Raw genomic sequence first — 17565 nt, forward strand, 5'->3', positions numbered from 1 at the left:
AAGTGAATGGCGGCGGGCGCTGGCATCCCGGTGCCAGGAGCCCCAGCCGTGGCAGGTGGCTGCAGTTGTTGGAAGTGAATGGCGGGGGGCGCTGGCATCCCGGTGCCAAGAGCCCCAGCCGTAGCAGGTGGCTGCAGTTGTTGGAGGTGAATGGCAGGGGGCGCTGGCATCCCCATGCCAGGAGCCCCGGCTGTGGCAGGTGGCTGCAGTTGTTGGAAGTGAATGGCGGCGGGCGTTGGCATCCCGGTGCCAGGAGCCCCAGCCGTAGCAGGTGGCTGCAGTTGTTGGAGGTGAATGGCGGGGGGCGCTGGCATCCCCGTGCCAGGAGCCCCGGCTGTGGCAGGTGGCTGCAGTTGTTGGAAGTGAATGGCGGCGGGCGCTGGCATCCCGGTGCCAGGAGCCCCAGCCGTGGCAGGTGGCTGCAGTTGTTGGAAGTGAATGGCAGGGGGCGTCGGCATCCTGGTGCCAGGAGCCCCAGCCGTGGCAGGTGGCTGCAGTTGTTGGAAGTGAATGGCAGGGGGCGTCGGCATCCTGGTGCCAGGCTCCCCCACCATTGTAAGCCGTTGAATGGGCTGATGCTGAGATGCATAGGCTGCGGAGGTAATTGCACGGGATGGTGAAGGTCACCGGTATTGGGGATGAAAAGCCGATTGGGAGGTGGAAGGTCCTGGGATCGTATTGCCTGGTGCTTCTTCCAGATTAGATGAGAATACGCTGTGCAATTGGGAGGTGGCTACTTGATCCCTTGTGTTATGTAGACCATGTGATCCTCTTTTCTTTCTCTGATGTTGTCCACTCCTTTGGCTTTGGGCTGGAGAGTATGATTGTTCTGTCCCTTTAACGTGCGCTCTGACGTCATGGTGCGACAAGCTTTGCGCTGTGACGTCACCCAGAAGACGGCTGGTGTTGATGGTGTGGAGTGAACTACCGGCTGACATGAGTTTGTTGAAAAGTTTGGCCTTGTTTTCTGAGCAGTGGAACGGAATTCCTCTTTCTTTTAGAGTTTTGTGGAGAGTTGCTACAGTCCAATCTGAGATTTTCGAAGCAGGCAGACATTCGGGGGACCTCCCTGGAGCGTGGTGACACGCCGACCTGCTGCAAGTAGCAAGGCTGGTGTCAGGACAATGACGGTGAGCTGGAGCCAACCTGGTGGGCGAAGGAGTTGGGGAGTGTAACAGCAATGGATGGTCTTAGGACCGCTTCATCCCCTCTTTGCGGAGGGAGGAGATCGACTGGGAGACACCGAGGAATCTTCGGGTGAACTGTAGTTTTGAATGTTTAGGAGAGATGAACTGGGTGGAATGTGGATCGTGGAGTAGACTGAGCTTGAAGGAGTCGCCCACTTTCTGGGTGGCTTGCGGGCCACAGAAAGCGGAGTCTCGGGAACTGAGGAGGCGGGGAAGCTGTCGACCGGATCCTTTGGTGTGGACTGGCAGGGACTCAGGATTTGGTCGCCCTGATGCTGGCTGAAAAGGTCAATGTCCAACGGGGATAGGGAAACAAAATCCATGGTCGGAAAATGGTGAGTAGGCAAGAGGAACTTCGTAGTTTTTTCTTTTAAAGATATTTGAATCGACATGTTTGGTCTTGGCTCTGGAGCAGAATGCGAGAGTGAAAGAGGAGGAGAGGGGTTTGGTTAGTATTCATGAGATTGCCGGAAGGGGTGCGGTTGAGGTGTGGTCCTGCTCCTGAAACTTTGCTAGTAGCTTCAATTAAGGTAAGGTTAAACGGAGCTAGCTGGGCTGCCCATCGCTGTTCTACTGGGCCAAGCCTTGCTGTATCTAGGTGCCTAAGTGGGTTGTTGTCAGTATACACAGTGCAGGAGCCCCCTAACAAGTACTCTCTGAACTTATCTGACACTGCCCACTTAAGAGCAAGGAATTCTAGCTTCATAGAGCTATAGTTCTGCATGTTCTTCTCAGCAGGTTTGAGTGCCCTACTAGCATAAGCAATAAGCCTGAGCTTCCCTCCATGATCCTGGGAAAGTACTGCCCCCAGACATGCATGGCTTGCATCTATCTCTAACACAAATGGCCTCTGGAAATCTGTGTAGGCCAACACTGGTGCAGAGACTACTGCTTTCTTTAGTTGGCCAAACTTCTCTTCACACTCTGCTGTCCAGGCTGAGGCCAGTGGCTCCCTGGGGATCTTACCTTTTTTTGTACCTCAGCCCAATTGTGCCACCACATGGTACAAAGGAGCAGCCATCTTTGCAAATCCTGCTATGAAGCGCCTATAATAACTGGCAAATCCCAGAAAAGATTGAAGCTCAGCCAGGTTAGTGGGGGTCCTCCAGTCTCTCACAACTGCAACCTTGTCTGGGTCTGTTGCAACTTCATCAGCTGATACTACATGCCCCAGGTATTTCACTTGTCTCTGAAAGAAATGACACTTTGAAAATTTGACCTTGAGCCCCTGCTTCTGTAACCGAGAGATGACTTCCTCCAACCTCTCCAGATGCTGCTGGAAGAGAACACAATCACATCATCGAGGCACAGTAAGACAGATTGATAATGGCAGTCTCCAAACATGCACTCCATAAGGCACTGAAAAGTTCTAGGGGCGTTGCACAATCCAAATGGCACACGTGATTATCTTCACTGCAACCGACTAACAACCACAGCACACCTTAAGCCTGCCCTGACTGCTTAACTGGGATGCAACCTGAATAATGTTAATCGTGGGGACAGAAAACTAGTCTGCCCCAAGGGCAATACCCATATCTTTTTGCCCGCTACCAGCTCACTTGCCAGGGCAGACTAGACAGAAAAGAAAACCCCCAAAAAACACAAACAAACGATACAAATAATCCCACGGCAAGAGCAGCTAGTGGACCACTGATGCTCTGATACGTCGATTTATTTTCGTACTGACTACCAGCCGCCTTCAACCAAGCAGGGAAGCAGGTCAGTCATCCCTGCACTCTTGCCTTCCCTGCATACCAGCATGGATTGAGGTGTGCACCTGCCTCAATCAACTGGCCTGAACCAACAGTAGCAAAAAAACCTCTGTTCCTCCTTCAGGTAGCCTTATATCTTGACAAACCACACTAATTGGTGCACCTCCCCTTTTTCCGCTCAGTGCCACCTGCCACATTAAGTTATAAGAGCAATAAACCAAATGAGTGCAGCTGCAAGTGGTCAGTAATTTTCATCCAATTATGAAATTACCCACAATTCCATATAAGTAGAAATTTTGGAACCATGATTATGAGCAACTGAATATTCAACAGTTGTGTCAACATGGACCCAAAAAGGATTTCCACTGCAGCAGTGTTGGGGCATACTGTGGGGTTGATAAAACCCATCATGCAATTAATAGCAGATATTATTGGCCTGGCATGGAGGCAGACATCCAGAAATGGCTAAGTGAATATACTTATATACCCCTAATTTTCTCATTAACCTTATAAAACGTACTTGAAATGATTTCCATTTATTAAATTGATGATTAGCATCTATAATTCAGGCACAATATTGTGGCCACAAAGGGGAAACAACCACTGTGATATGAGAACATGTGGTATTCTCTCTTTCCGGATACCAGTGGTACTTGTAAAGGCAGACTTGACCTATGATAGATATTGGCCTACTTTGTGTCCATTCATTTTCCAGATCAGTCAATACCCAGCATGCCAGGCCAAGCCGGCCAGCCTTAAGGAACAATCACAGTACAACCCAATAGAGGTGAGGTTATTTGTGTCACTAGGTGCTCTAACTAACCTTCCAGTATAGTATAGATAATACTCATTCATATCTTTCAGGTATCTGAGCCGTTTGAGCTGGTGGGAATGGATCTACTCAAACTCACTGTCACTGAGAGTGGAAACCAGTACATATGTGTAATGGTTTACTACTTCACAAAGTGGGCAGAGGCCTATCCTCTTAAAAGCAAATCAGCAGAAGAGGTAACCCATTGTATTCTTGATTTTGTATACAAATTTGGGGCTTCTCAAAGACTGCTTACAGATCAGGGGACAGAATTAAAAATAAGGTGAGGTTAAAATCAAGTATTTGCTGTACCCTAGAACTGTTTATCCATGCTGACTTGTTTTGTCTTTGACACTGTGGAAGGTTAACACACGCCTCTGTGAAAAACTGAGTGTTAAGAGCAGCTTTTGCTCTCCTTACCACCCACAAACGAATGGACTAGTTGAAAAACTTAACAGCACCATTCAGCGGTATACATATCACAATGTTAAGTTAAAACACAGTTAATTATGAATATATGAAGTTAATTGTCTACCCACATGTAATTGAATATTTTAGATCTCTTGGCAAGCTTTCCAGGGACGATCCTAATAGTTGGGACCAGAACTTAGCAGCAACCATGTTCGGGCTAAGAACAAAAAAACACCTCACAACACAGTTTAGTCCTTATTGTTTAATGTTTGGTAGGGAGGCCAGATACCCCTCTGAGGTACCAAGTGAGTGGGAGGTAAGAGGGTCAAAGTAATGTTTGCAATGTTTGGATATGGCAATCATTGAAATGTAATGCCTTTTTTATACTAATGCACTTATGTTTTTGCCCTTGTAGATAACGGATGATAAAGTGGAGGCACTAGTGAGGGAGGAAGTTGTCTGTGAGGGCCTTAAAAAACAGCATGGTGTGTATCAGCAGGTGCAGACAAATGTGAGAAAATCCCACCAAAAGGTGAAGAAAAGGAAAGAGGAGAGGGGGCAGGATGATGGATTCACAACAGGAGATACTGTCCTGCTTAAAAATATAAGGGAACAGCAACAGAAAGGGGGCAAAATGGAGAGTGACATGCTGGGACCTTTCATAATAACGGAGCTAAAGGACAAAAGGGCCATACTACAATCTAGAACAGGCAATACTAAGACGACGGCAAACATCGATCATCTCACACATTTCATTGAGCCAGAGGAGAGGGTTCCAGCTAAGCTCAGAAGAATTGAGGGGCCCTCTCCTCTGACCTCACACCACAGCACAACAGGTCACAACACCCCTGATGCTGCCAGCAACCCCCCATTCCACTCCACCAGCCTCCTCTGCCACACAGTCCTGTACAAGTACCCCTCCATTAACACACTGTCCCATCTCTCCGGCCACTACCAGCTGCCACAGTGAACAGAAATCAAGCATCACACACCGTGACCAAAGCAATGGTACGTATATGTAAAACCTATATGACATTTAACATAATGTATTGTATTCCACCATCATTCTGCTCTCTGTACCCTTCTTAAAATACTCACTTATTTTCCTTTCCAGTGCCTGACTTCTAGGGAAAGGGAGAGATACTGTGGGCAAAGGTTGGACCCTATAAGTTATTCACATCGGATATCCAGAGCCTTGCCCCTGGAAAGGAAATTGGAGAGTGAGGTTTGTATCTAGCACTAAGCAGGGTATTAAAAGTTTGTTGGAACAGATTAGCCTATTAATGACGAAGTGAACTCTTTGCAGGTGTTGAATGCATATTTACAAGTAGTGTCAAGACAAGTGACATCTAAAGTCTTTGTCATAGACACTTCTGAAATGACAGCCATGTGGAATGGCACATCCCGGGGGTTAAGAAAGGTGAGCATCATTATTCTAATTCTAACAATGTCTTATTCAGAATGTTAAGTTCATTTTAACAACTGGACTTTTTGTAGCTGGATGCTGCAAAATATGATGTACTTATTGGAGCAGTTTGCAAGGACAGACACTGGAAGCTGGTGGTAAGTGGACTTTTGTCCAAGTTTGTATGCCCATCTTTAGCACACCTAGACTCTTCATGTTTCATGCATATTTAGGAGTCATCTGTGTATTTTTAACAGGCTATGTACCCCAAGGAGCATTTGTTGACCCTTTTGGTGCCACCAGTGCCCAGGTGAAGAAATGCAATGAAATGACAAGGTAGGCAAATCTTGGATGATCCCTTGTAGGTGCATCTATTATCTCTGGTGTGGCAGACTATTTCATATAGCCAACAAAGCAGCATCTCATATTTTCACCCCTCTATCTTCATGATGTAGCGCAGGGGTATTCAACTAAAATTTAAAGAGGTCAAGTTAGAGAAAATTTCTTGAAGCAAAGGTCCGGAAGATATAATGTCTAAGTATTTAATGTGATATATATTTCAGTAGCCTAGTAGTTGTATCAACATCTGCATGTAATCAATACCTGACTGTCAAATCAAATGAATTCAGTACAATTCAAAAGCTTTTTGACAATATTTATTGTCACATAACATAATAATAATAATATATATATATGTATGACTGCTGATATGTTTAATGTAACGGTTTTAATGGTTTAACGGTGGTTTAATGCCACGGTTTCTGAACCTATGAGACACACTGGTTTAGTGTTCCCAGTGGGAAGTATGAACAGAAATGAGTCTGTCCATTCCGGATTGAATGCTCTATTTTCGCTGTCCACGTTTCTTTTTTTTTGGAGAGCGCCATTCCTTCTTTATTTTACTCTCCCTTTCTCTGTCTCACCCGTCTGTATTTCTCCTTTTCTCCGTCACACTGGTCCTTTTCTCTGTCTCATCCGTTTGTATTTACCCTTTCTCTGTCTCACACGTCTTTTTCTCTCCCTTCCTCTGTCTCACTCGTCTTTTTCTCAGCTTTCTGTCTCACTCGTCTTTTTCTCTCCCTTTCTCCGTCTCACTCGTCTTTTTCTCAACTTTCACCGTCTAACCTGCCCTGTCTCCAACTCTCTCTCACCTGTCTGCACCGCGGAGTCGCAATGTTTCCTACCTGGAATGCACAAACTCCATTGGCTGAGTTGTATCACGTGGTATGGCTTCAGTCGCATGCAATTGGTCTGTGCGTTTCCTCAGCTACTAAACATTTACCGTAAAGACTACAAAAGCTGCGCCAGTTAAAATAGAGGCGCCCGTCAGGTTTTTAATCATAACCTTCTGTCTTGGCTGTAGGTCCGGGTCCGTATAGGACAGCTTCTGGGTCTGGACCTGGACTGCGCTTAGTGACCTCTGATGTAGAGCCTTCATCAGAAGGAGGAACATAAACATCTCCAAGTGGTCGTGTGATACAATTTCTCATCCCCACCAACATGACACTACATCATGTGGGGTGCTGGTGTGTGTTTTCCAGTTTGTCAGTTAATCCATCTCTTTCAATGAGACAATTTACTTCAATCTGTATTCAAGGTGGCAGTGCATATATTAAGGGGTCAGAGGGCAGACTTTCCGGTTGACATGGAGGCAGTCAACCAAATGAGAATGGAAATGGCCCAAATGCTGATTTCCGAGTCAGGTATGAATGTGATGGTCATGTATATTTAGTTAAATGCTTCACTAAATATACAGAAAATTCAATAACTATATTTGTGACAGATGCAATGGAGGATGTTTGCCATTTCTGTAGGGAGAAAAGCCCAGGAATGACTGCACAGACCCATGTTGACTGGGTAAGAAACCATAACTCAGCTCCATAATGTTGAATTTATTTTCACTTTGTGAGCCCAAAGTTTATTTTGTTTTTCAGATTGAATGCACGTCATGTACTAGATGGTTCCACTGAGTCTGTGTGGGGCAGATTAGATTAGATTGTTATATCATTCATTATTCCATGGACTAGGCTGTCCATCTGATGAATTCAGCTTATTGATGGTTTATGCATCTATGAAAAATGTTCAACTTCAGAGGCACAACAAACTGGGCTTGTGTGGCTGCTATCACTGCAATAACAGTGGTCACAAGGTAATCTAGCAGAGGTATTTCAAAACCCAAAGATAACATACAGTTGTTTTTGCTTCCAAATAGGCTGTGTGTTTGGGTATATTGGTAGTTCTCAAAGCCACATTGCTCAGTGGTGTAGCACAATGTACTCTAAGTATTCCTTTATATATAACACCCAGTGTCGAAACCCGGGTGGGGAGTTTTTATTTTGAAGAAAATACATCAAAATATGGTTAAGAATATTTCTGATCCCAAAGTTTCATTGAACTCTATAAACCATAAGCTGAATTAACCAGATGGATAGTCTAGTCTGTGAAATTATGAGTGATATACAATCATAATCAGACATTTACAAGGTCAGCAAAGTTTCCTCTCTGTGATTTGAACATCTTGCTGTCGCCATGGGAAACTCCCAACGGTTACAAATAAAGGTAACCAGTTAACAGGAAAGCCAGTTGATTTGTAACACCGGTAAAAACATCTTGAACGATGAACACTGGAGTAATCCTATCCCTGAGAAGCTGGTTGTTCAACAATGAAGACAACAACTCCCATGATCCCTTGCTACTTCACACCATCATCACACTCCGTCTTTTGTTATTGTTTTGATTGAGAGACCTCTAGAGGCTGAAATTACATATTGTGGGTTTAACTCTTAGAATTTACACAGGGGTTACATCAGCAGCAAAAATCAGTTTGCAGTATTTTGGAATCATAACAGAAACACACAACGGACGTAGTTCTTGATCTTGACATGAACAGAGAAAGAAGAAGAGAGAATCAGAGAGGGGATGGAGACAGAGGACGGTGGGCCAGTAAAACAGAATATATTCTGGTTGTTGCAGGAAATGTGGTTGGCTTGGGCAATGTTTGGAGATTTCCTTATCTCTGCTACAAGAACGGAGGAGGTAAATCATACAAATTCTGAATCTACTGAAGAGTTGATTACATGATCATCCATGTCTCTGTATTTATATACCTATAGGTGCCTTTCTGGTGCCATATGGTCTGTTAGCTGTGGTGGTTGGGATACCTCTGTTCCTACTGGAGAGTTCGGTTGGTCAGTACACCCAGGAAGGGTTCATCACCTGCTGGAGGAAATTGTGTCCACTGGCACAAGGTGAGTTGATTTATGTTGAGCTAAAGAGGTGACAATCAACAGATGATCAAAAAAATGAAATGATAAGGAATCAAATTGTTTGTGTCTCAAACTAACTCTGAATATGTTGCTCAAATGAATATTTAAACTAGATCTAAAGATTTAAAACTATTTTAACTTAACTAATAACTATTTTTCTGTATTTTAGGAATTGGATATGGACATTTTGTGTTGAAACTTTATGACTTCATCTACATTATTATCCAAGTCTGGGCTCTCTTCTGCCTGGTGTTCTCATTCAGATCCCAGCTCCCCTGGGCCACCTGTGACAACATTTGGAATACAGGTAAAGGTTTGACTGTAGTTTACTTTTAATTATACAAAAATGTTAGATAAATAGGGCATTACAGTAGTCAAAGTGAGATTAAATAAAATCATGTAATGTGGTGAAACAGCAAAATTAAGGAGCAAATGAGGACAGAGTGTCAAGGAAACAACAGAAAACAGAGGGTTGCACATTTTGGCAAACATATTGCCTCGTTCATCTGTCTACATCTGCGTTCAAGTTCAACAAGGAGAGATTAAATTCCCATTGTGATTTGATTTTATCTACACCACTGCAGGAGGAGAGAGATATAAATCTGTAAAGCTTAGATATTGTGCCTCTATTTGTTACAATCTTTTTCAATGTATTATCTGCATTTTTATCTTAGGCTAGTATGATACCTTGAGAGATAAATGTCTGCATTATAGATTTTAACTGTAGATACTGCAGAAAACACCGATCATTGAGGTCAAAGTTAGCTTTAACCTCATTAAATCTTATTATTCTCTCCTGCTTTAAGATTTGGCCTAGGTTCTTAACATTATGGCTTTCCCATTCCTTATTAATAAGAGTCTTCCTTCCAGCAGCAAATAATGGGTTCTCCCATAATGGACATGAAGGCAAAAGTATTCCATTAATTGCACATCTCTTTTGAATTATTTTTGCTATTTCACATGAAAAACTGATAATTGGGTTCTTAATATTTATATTGAGCTTTGTACAATACCACAAAGAACAAAGGGATACTTGTTTTTTGCTCTCACCAACAATTTTTTGTTCCATCCATTTCCAACTGCCGGCCTCACACTGTTCATGATAGGCCCAGAGCATAGGGTATTTGCCATTAAAGGCCTCTACCCCACAAGGACAGCGGAAGTGTTCCCCATCTGGCAAGATCTTCTCTGATTGTTTTAATCAATTTAGGACCATTTATCTCGAATATCCTCTCAATGGGGGAGATGATATTAATACCAAGATATTTCAGTCCCTCTTTCTTCCAGACTACCTGTGTTTTGGGAAGATGGGCTGGAAAAGTCATCCAGTTGAGCTCATTTATGAGCTCAAATAAGTGTGGGGTTGAGGTTGCTGGATTTGAGAGTATTAATAATATATCATCTGCATATAAATTTATCTTAAAATCATAACCATATATATCAATACCACTTATTTGTTGGTTAGCTCTAATAGCACATGCTAAGGGTTCCAATGCCAATATAAAAATTATTGGTGAGACTAGACATCCTTGCCTTGTTGATCTAGTTAGCTCAAAGGGTGAGGACACAATTCCATTTGTTTTCACACAGGCAAGTGGTTTGTGATACAGTGCCCTAATCCACTGCATACATATGGGTCCAAAGCCATATCTTCCTAAAGTATAAAATAAATATGGCCATTTGATCCTGTCAAATGCTTTTTCAGCATCCAGCAATAACATTACTGCTGGATGCTGAAGTGAAGCGGCTCTATGTATTATCTGAAAGAGCCTTTTCATGTTAGTTGCCACATGACGGCCTTTAAAAAACCCTACTTGATCAAAATGGACCAATGAGGGAACCACTCTTTCAAGACGTATTGCAAGCATTTTAGCAAATAACTTGTAGTCATTGTTAAGCAAACTAAGAGGTCTGTAGTTACTCATTTGCATATGATCTTAACCAGGTTTGGGTATAGTTGAAATTACAGCTGTTCGCATGCTGACAGGCATTGATTTAGACATTATAATATCATTATATAACATTGTAAGAAAGGGAGTCAAGATATCCTGAAAGCGTTTATAGAACTCAATACTAAAACCATCATCTCCAGGTGTCTTACCGTTAGACAAACACTTTATAGCCAATTTTACCTAATAAGTCATGTGTTCAAGTTTGAAGCCGATACCATTAACGCCCTAGGAGGAGATAGTGTTTGTTCGGGGTCCAAAATTGGGGAAATGTTGTACATTCATGTGTGTATTGTGGACTTCCTGTTGGATTTAGGTCAGGGGTGTCAGCATATGATTTATAGGTCTTCATGAGATGTATAATTGAGTTTTGGTTTGATCTCTGTACGACATTCCTACGGGCCGTGGTGGCCATTTTAGATACATAGGTGGCGCTATCGAGCACATTTTGGCACTTTAGGGGATCGTTTTGACAATTTGTCAAATTTTTCACCAGACCTGATGTGCGTGGCAAATTTGGTGAGTTTTTGAGCATGTTTAGGGGGTCAAATTAAGGATTGAATTGGCGAATTAATAAAAAAGAAACAAACAAACAAACACACGAAATACCCCTTTGGGGCTTAGGTCCTAATGATGAAACTGGACAGTTTTTTAAACAGAAAATAATAAAAATTCACCAATAGCACAATAAAGCATTACAAACATTACTTGCTGAACTTGTTGAACTTTCTCAGAAGCTCTCACCAGTAACTGCTTCTTTTTTATGTCATACAACTAGTAACAACAGCTTGCAGTTTATCTGTCAATTCTTCACTAGTTGTTCTGTTCTCTTCCTGTTGTCAAATGTTCTCTGTTAGTTTGTAGTAGTGATTCCTCACATTTATCATTGTCATTTGTTCTCTAAACCAGTGAACTGTATGGGTCTTCAGACTTTGGATTCTATGTGGCCAAATGTGACGATAAATCAGACCATGTTGACCAACACCACCTCTGCTGCTACTGAGTTTTGGGAGTGAGTCTAATTTTCTTTTAATGTTCTTTTAAAGCTGTCTGTGGTTTGTAAAATGTCTTGTGATTGATGTTTGATGATGTCACCCGAGTCATCTCAGTTCGGGCTTGGACAAAACAAATTTATAACAGAAAGCCTGCGTTTCAAACTTGGGCTGTGGAGTATGAAAGACATGGACATACAAAGAGGCATGAAGATTATAATGAAAGATGCTACTCAGTTGCATTACGGGAAATGTGGGATTAAGTGTTTTTGCAGTTCAATTTTTTTTTCAATCTGTCTTTTCAACTTTATAAAAGTGCATTAATAAATTACACAATCGTAGATGACCTTCACGTTTTGCCACCATCCAGTGTAGTAAACAGTGTCACGTTATGTTAATGTGTAATTTCTCCTCTCCTCAGACGGAGGGTGCTGGCCATGTCTGGAGGCATTGAGGAGCTGGGCAGTGTGAGATGGGAGCTGGTTTTGTGTCTTCTGGCCAGCTGGGTGTTCACGTACTTCAGTATCTGGAAAAGTGTCAGATCCTCTGCAAAGGTGAGTTGATATTTTATCCTAAATAAAATTACACTTGTGGTAGATACAGTAGAAACCACTGTTAATATTTAACTTATTTTCATTAATTAAATTCAGTCAGTTGCTCACCTCAAACTCCCTGTGAGTGTTAGAAGTGATTTAAATATTTTGATTATAATTTTTAGGCTTTGCATGGTCAGGCCTCTGGTTATAACATTGATATCCCCTATGAGCTACAGCGCAGCCTGAGATTCCACAGTAACTACGTTTGCCAACACAACATAATTTGGAAGAAAATTTAGTAGTATATAAACATAATTTCTAGGAAACAGAGTTGAAACTCATGTTCATTGGAAAGCTTTTCTTTATAAAAAAATGCAGCTATTTTTTTTTATCCTTTTTTTTAATTCTTATCTTCGTATGGTCCTCATTGTTTCACTGTTTTATTTTGTCATAGTTGTAAATTCTAATTAAAATGTAATTATTTTAGTATGTTTATGCTGTACTCTTTTTGTTATGCACCTTGCAACTGTGTTTAGAGAAGTGCTATATAATGTAAATAAAATAATTATTAATTATAATTATTAATAGTAATTACCATTAATTCTGATTATGACAAAAAAGATGATGTTAAAATTGTGGTTTTTTTTAAGGTAGCATACTTCACTGCCACCTTCCCCTACGTGATGCTCCTGATATTGCTCATCAGGGGATTGACTCTACCTGGAGCTTGGGAAGGGATCTACTACTACCTGTATCCAGATTTGAACAGCCTGGCTAACCTTGAGGTATTTTATATTGATACCATGTACAGTACATTGAGTCATTTTAGGTCATGTGAGAGAAAGACTGTTCCAGGTCGAAAACAGTTCTGAAGAGTTCATTAAAACACTTTAACGTTCATCCAGTTAATTAATGTATGTATTTGAATCTATGATGAGAGCTTGGCTACAGGAGACTTCAGGCTAGATGGCAATTTTTGTTGTCCAGGTGATGCTGCCTGCAGGGGACCAGCAAGTGGAGCCCATTCTGGAAAAAGTCTCACTAGAGAATTAACTGTACATGCTACTTTTATTTCAGTATGCCGGACTCCCCACCACATATATACTATATTTATTTGTTATATTACAGGTCTGGATAGAGGCAGGATCTCAAATATGCTTCTCCTACAGCGTGTCCATAGGTACTCTGAGTGTTTTGAGCAGCTATAATGACTACAAGAACAACTGCTACAAGTAAGTATAAGCAGCAAAACACAATAAGTTTTATAAGAGAACTTTAACTCAAATGTGTTTCTGATGTTTGAATAAGTTAAAGTATAAGTTACAGTTAAATATCACAAGCAAAATAACAAATAAGGTCGATGCAGTTCACAATGCATTAACAATACAATAAATAATCACTTGTTTTCACATCGCCATTTTCAATAGCTAATATAACAATGCAAATGTCTGCTCTTTGACAAGGTATTCTGTCTTACTGTGACCTCTAGGGACTGTTTCTGGCTCTGTCTGCTGAACAGTGGGACCAGTTTTGTTGCTGGATTTGTCGTCTTCTCTGTACTTGGATTCATGGCTCAGAAACAGGGTGTTACTGTCGACGCTGTGGCTGAGTCTGGTATAATCAAAGATTTAAAATTTGTTTTTTTTTTGAATATCTTTTAGCTCAAGGCTAGTCTCCCAAGAGTTCATGTTAAAATCACAATAGAAATATTTTCATAAACACTATGTAGCAAACATACACATACTCACACACAAAGTTATACAGATAAAGGATGTGGCTGGAAATTTTCTATATATCTTCTATATTTGTCTTATTGTCAACAAATTTTATGTATTCATGTAATCTCATGTGTATGAAGCCTGCTGTAGACTTCTGTTGTTGTCCAGAAACTATTAAAAACACATCAATGAGCCTCACCGTTGCACTGGGTGACATGTTCCTTTGACCTGAAGATTGTGGTTGCATTAGTTTGTTAAGAAACGGTTTCAAAGACAATAACTACACTTTTAATTTCTCAAAGAACTTCATTACAAAGTCAAGATGTCGTGTTATGTACCACAAAAAGATGTTTTATGTAGCACAAAAAGGTAGTGAAACTCTGTAAATGGAACTGCATTTCTGCACATGCTCAGTGGTGTCTGCCATACACAGAACTACTCTCTGGATACTGAAAATAGGATCGCTGTTATTAGTCTTTAGAGCTGTTTCTAAACAATTATTGTGAACAAACTCTTCGAGGTGAAGGAACAAGTTACCCAGTGCAGCGTTGTGGCTCAGTCACATGTTTTTGGACAACAACACAGGTCTATGGCACAGAGGAATAAGATAGATCAGGCTTTGGACATACACACAATACTCGTAAATAGGATCAATTAATTTTATGGTTTGCTCTGCACATATGATTTGTTGACAGTAAATAAAATATAGAAAATTGGCCATATCCTTTATATTGAAATGAAATGTGTTCAGTTATGAAATACAGCTACAGAAAGAACGTACTTTCCAACTTGTTTATTTCCAATCCACAGGTCCAGGTTTGGCCTTCATTGTTTACCCACAGGCAACAGCTTTGATGCCTTTACCACAGTTCTGGACTGTCTGCTTTTTCCTGATGATGATTTTCCTCTGTGTTGACACACATGTATGTTGTTTTATTGTATTACCTTCTGATTAATAACTAATTCATTGCAGGCACAAACTAATGCAGTTGTTTACTGATTTTATTTTGACTCCAGTTTGTGACAGTTGAGTGTTTTGTCACCTCAGTAAGTGACTTGTTTCCAAAGCTGTTTCGTAAACCAGGAAGACATGAGATCTTTGTCCTCGTCATTTGTTCATCCTTCTTCCTCATACATCTGTCTTTGGTCACTGAGGTGAATAAAATAAGTCCATGAAAACACATTGAAACAACACACAATCTGTTAAAAACATTTTCTCATATTCAAATCTTGTCTCTTCTGGCTCTAGGGAGGGATTTACCTATTCCAGCTTATTGATTATTATAGTTGTACCAGAGCTTCTCAGTATTTCATGGCTTTATCTGAGTGTCTGGCTCTGGCTTGGGGTTTTGGTAAGCAAAAAAGCATTTATATTATATCCCATGTTCATGATGTGATCTGACTATTTGTATATATCTGTGCTTCAAATATTTTTGTTTTCAATAATAAATCATGAGGTTATAACTTTGTTCATATTGCCCCATGTCACAAAATAGGACAAATAGAAACGCTTCTAATTTGAGTGTTTGTTATTATTTAATTTTAGATAGCTTTGGCCAGACTGGTTGCATTTCCTGAATATAACCAAATGTTTCAAAGTGACTGTTTATCTTGTCCCTGTTACCCTGCAATACTAATAAAAACCTCCATATGACTTTGAAACTTAAGAGACCTCAACACACTGCTATTTAGAAATCACATGCAAATCCCAGATCCAACGCAGAAACTAGTCTAATCTAAATTCCCATCAGGTGCTGACCGTGTTATTAACATTATTGAGGACATGACTGGACAGAGACCATCTGTTTACTTCAAAGTGTGCTGGAGATACATCATTCCTCTGCTGTCACTGGTAAGTCAGAAAAGGTTTAATAGACTGTATTTAGTTCCATTACCTAAATAAAATAAATGACATTTTGTGCTGAAAACCTCTGGCTACTTTTAAGTGTTTCTGTACTTATTCATCTCTTCTTTTTTCATTAAACTCTATTTTGTTCCCTCTGGAAAAAAAAACAAAACTATCTCCATACCTTCTTAGATTTCCTTTATGCTGTACCTGGTTGATTACACACACCTCAGGATTAACGACAGCTACGTTTACCCCGACTGGGCCTACGCTCTAGGCTGGACCATGACACTCTCCTCTGTTCTCATGGTGCCACTGTGGGCAGCTGGACAGATGTGTTTCACAGCAGGCACCTTCAGACAGGTCAGTGTTCAAAAGAATTTCCTGCAACTCTGGATGCCTCTTTTTCTGATTTATGATTTCAACTTAAGTTTTATATCTACTGAGAGATGCTCTACAAGATGAGAAGAAAAAGAGAAAGACTCATGACATTCTCTTATCCAAATCCAAAAGGTCTTGTTGAGTGTCCCAATGATTAAAGTTGTGTGTAAATTTACTCACTCATCTTTTTTTTCCAGCGTTTGTCTGTCCTTCGTCATCCTGTTGAAGATCCAGTCTCACAGAGAAGAAATTTGGAAGAGGATGGGATACATATGGAGCTGAGGACGTTTGGAGAGACATCTTAGTCACATCAGCTAGACACTTCATCTGTCATTGTTTAAAGAGGACCTTTTACTCTTATTTCCAGCTCTATATTTTCATTTTCAGACTCCACTAGAGTAGCTTTGCATGATTCGCAATTTAAAAAAACACTCCTTGTTCATCTTATGCTGGCCCTTTATGCAGCCCCTCAGTTCAGCCTCTGCCTCTAACAGGCAGTCTTAGCTCCTGTCTCTTTAAGACCCCCTCCTGATGAGCCCACTATGCTCTGATTGTCCAGCTTTCCAGAAGCTGCCAGGGGCAGCCGTATCAATGTTGTATTAAGTTACCGATGCAAACTAAACATTTCCTGCTTTACAACATCAAATTAAAAGCTTTTAAATGACTAAATAAATGGAGACTTTTATTTCAAAGAATATTCAGTATGTGAAATGTGTTCCTCACTGAATTAGCAGAGCTTCGTTAGTGGTGCTAAAAACCAGTCAAAATAACAAGATATCGATATATTTGGAGCTCTTTGTTCAGCATCTCAGTTAGAAATAATGCAGGGAGGAATAGTACGAGCAAAAACAGCCACAGGGATGATTATGTTTGCTGAAGACCTGCAGATGACCAGCACACCTCCAGCAAGTAAACTACTTATTTTACTTTTCCATGCTGTGTAATGGAAAAATACTTACAGTGTGCCAGCTTGACTTCAGTAATGACGCAAGTAGAAGTTGAAGTCTCGAGCTGAAAGTAGAAAAAACTGGTGGAAATCGAGTGTTCAGAGTAGTCTGAAGTCAGTGCTTTTTGCTCACCGGGATTACTTCTACATACATTTACCTCATTATTTGACACTGTGGTCACTTTTAACATAAACATCCGTCATTGTAACATCATATATATGACTGAAAATAAGGAAAAGCATAATAGATTTATTTAGACACCGTAATTCCCAGTAATAGGTTTTTAGGTTAGTTTGTCTATGCAAAATCATGATTGTAAGTACCTTGCATTCTCAGTTTTCATAGCACCTTCAATCTAACTAACCTTGGCTGTTTCGGGACTTAATCCAAGAGGTTAGGTGGTG

The 17565-nt window shown here is 40.9% G+C and overlaps 2 protein-coding genes across 3 annotated transcripts in view; one reads left to right on the plus strand and one right to left on the minus strand.

The window, feature by feature from the left end:
* LOC122993078 (sodium- and chloride-dependent betaine transporter-like) overlaps positions 1 to 17565 on the minus strand; it is a 50988-nt gene that overhangs the window by 12080 nt on the left and 21343 nt on the right. Inside the window, exon 1 of one of the 2 annotated variants that reach the window (XM_044366945.1) lies at positions 6450 to 6490. The exons of the other annotated variant lie outside the window; for it this stretch is intronic. The gene's annotated coding sequence lies outside the window, so the exon portion shown is untranslated. Of the gene's footprint in view, positions 1 to 6449; positions 6491 to 17565 lie in introns of those variants that run through there. 2 annotated transcript variants of the gene reach the window in all.
* On the plus strand, positions 226 to 16556 carry LOC122993082 (sodium- and chloride-dependent betaine transporter-like). Its single transcript, XM_044366953.1, has 17 exons — positions 226 to 5862; positions 6890 to 7229; positions 7310 to 7383; positions 8417 to 8562; positions 8640 to 8774; positions 8962 to 9099; positions 11651 to 11753; positions 12155 to 12287; positions 12920 to 13054; positions 13398 to 13501; positions 13759 to 13883; positions 14798 to 14910; positions 15005 to 15142; positions 15237 to 15339; positions 15739 to 15839; positions 16026 to 16196; positions 16412 to 16556. The coding sequence occupies exons 3-17, from the start codon at positions 7373 to 7375 to the stop codon at positions 16517 to 16519; spliced, it is 1764 nt and encodes a 587-aa protein (XP_044222888.1). The 5' UTR covers positions 226 to 5862; positions 6890 to 7229; positions 7310 to 7372; the 3' UTR covers positions 16520 to 16556.

Source organism: Thunnus albacares, chromosome 12, assembly GCF_914725855.1.
Source record: "Thunnus albacares chromosome 12, fThuAlb1.1, whole genome shotgun sequence".
In the NCBI taxonomy this organism is placed as follows: domain Eukaryota; kingdom Metazoa; phylum Chordata; class Actinopteri; order Scombriformes; family Scombridae; genus Thunnus; species Thunnus albacares.

Coding starts and splice junctions, on each gene's coding strand:
- LOC122993082 (XM_044366953.1), top strand. Junction 13,055..13,397: donor ACAGCCTGGCTAACCTTGAG/GTATTTTATATT, acceptor GTTATATTACAG/GTCTGGATAGAGGCAGGATC. Junction 16,197..16,411: donor CAGCAGGCACCTTCAGACAG/GTCAGTGTTCAA, acceptor TTTTTTTTCCAG/CGTTTGTCTGTCCTTCGTCA.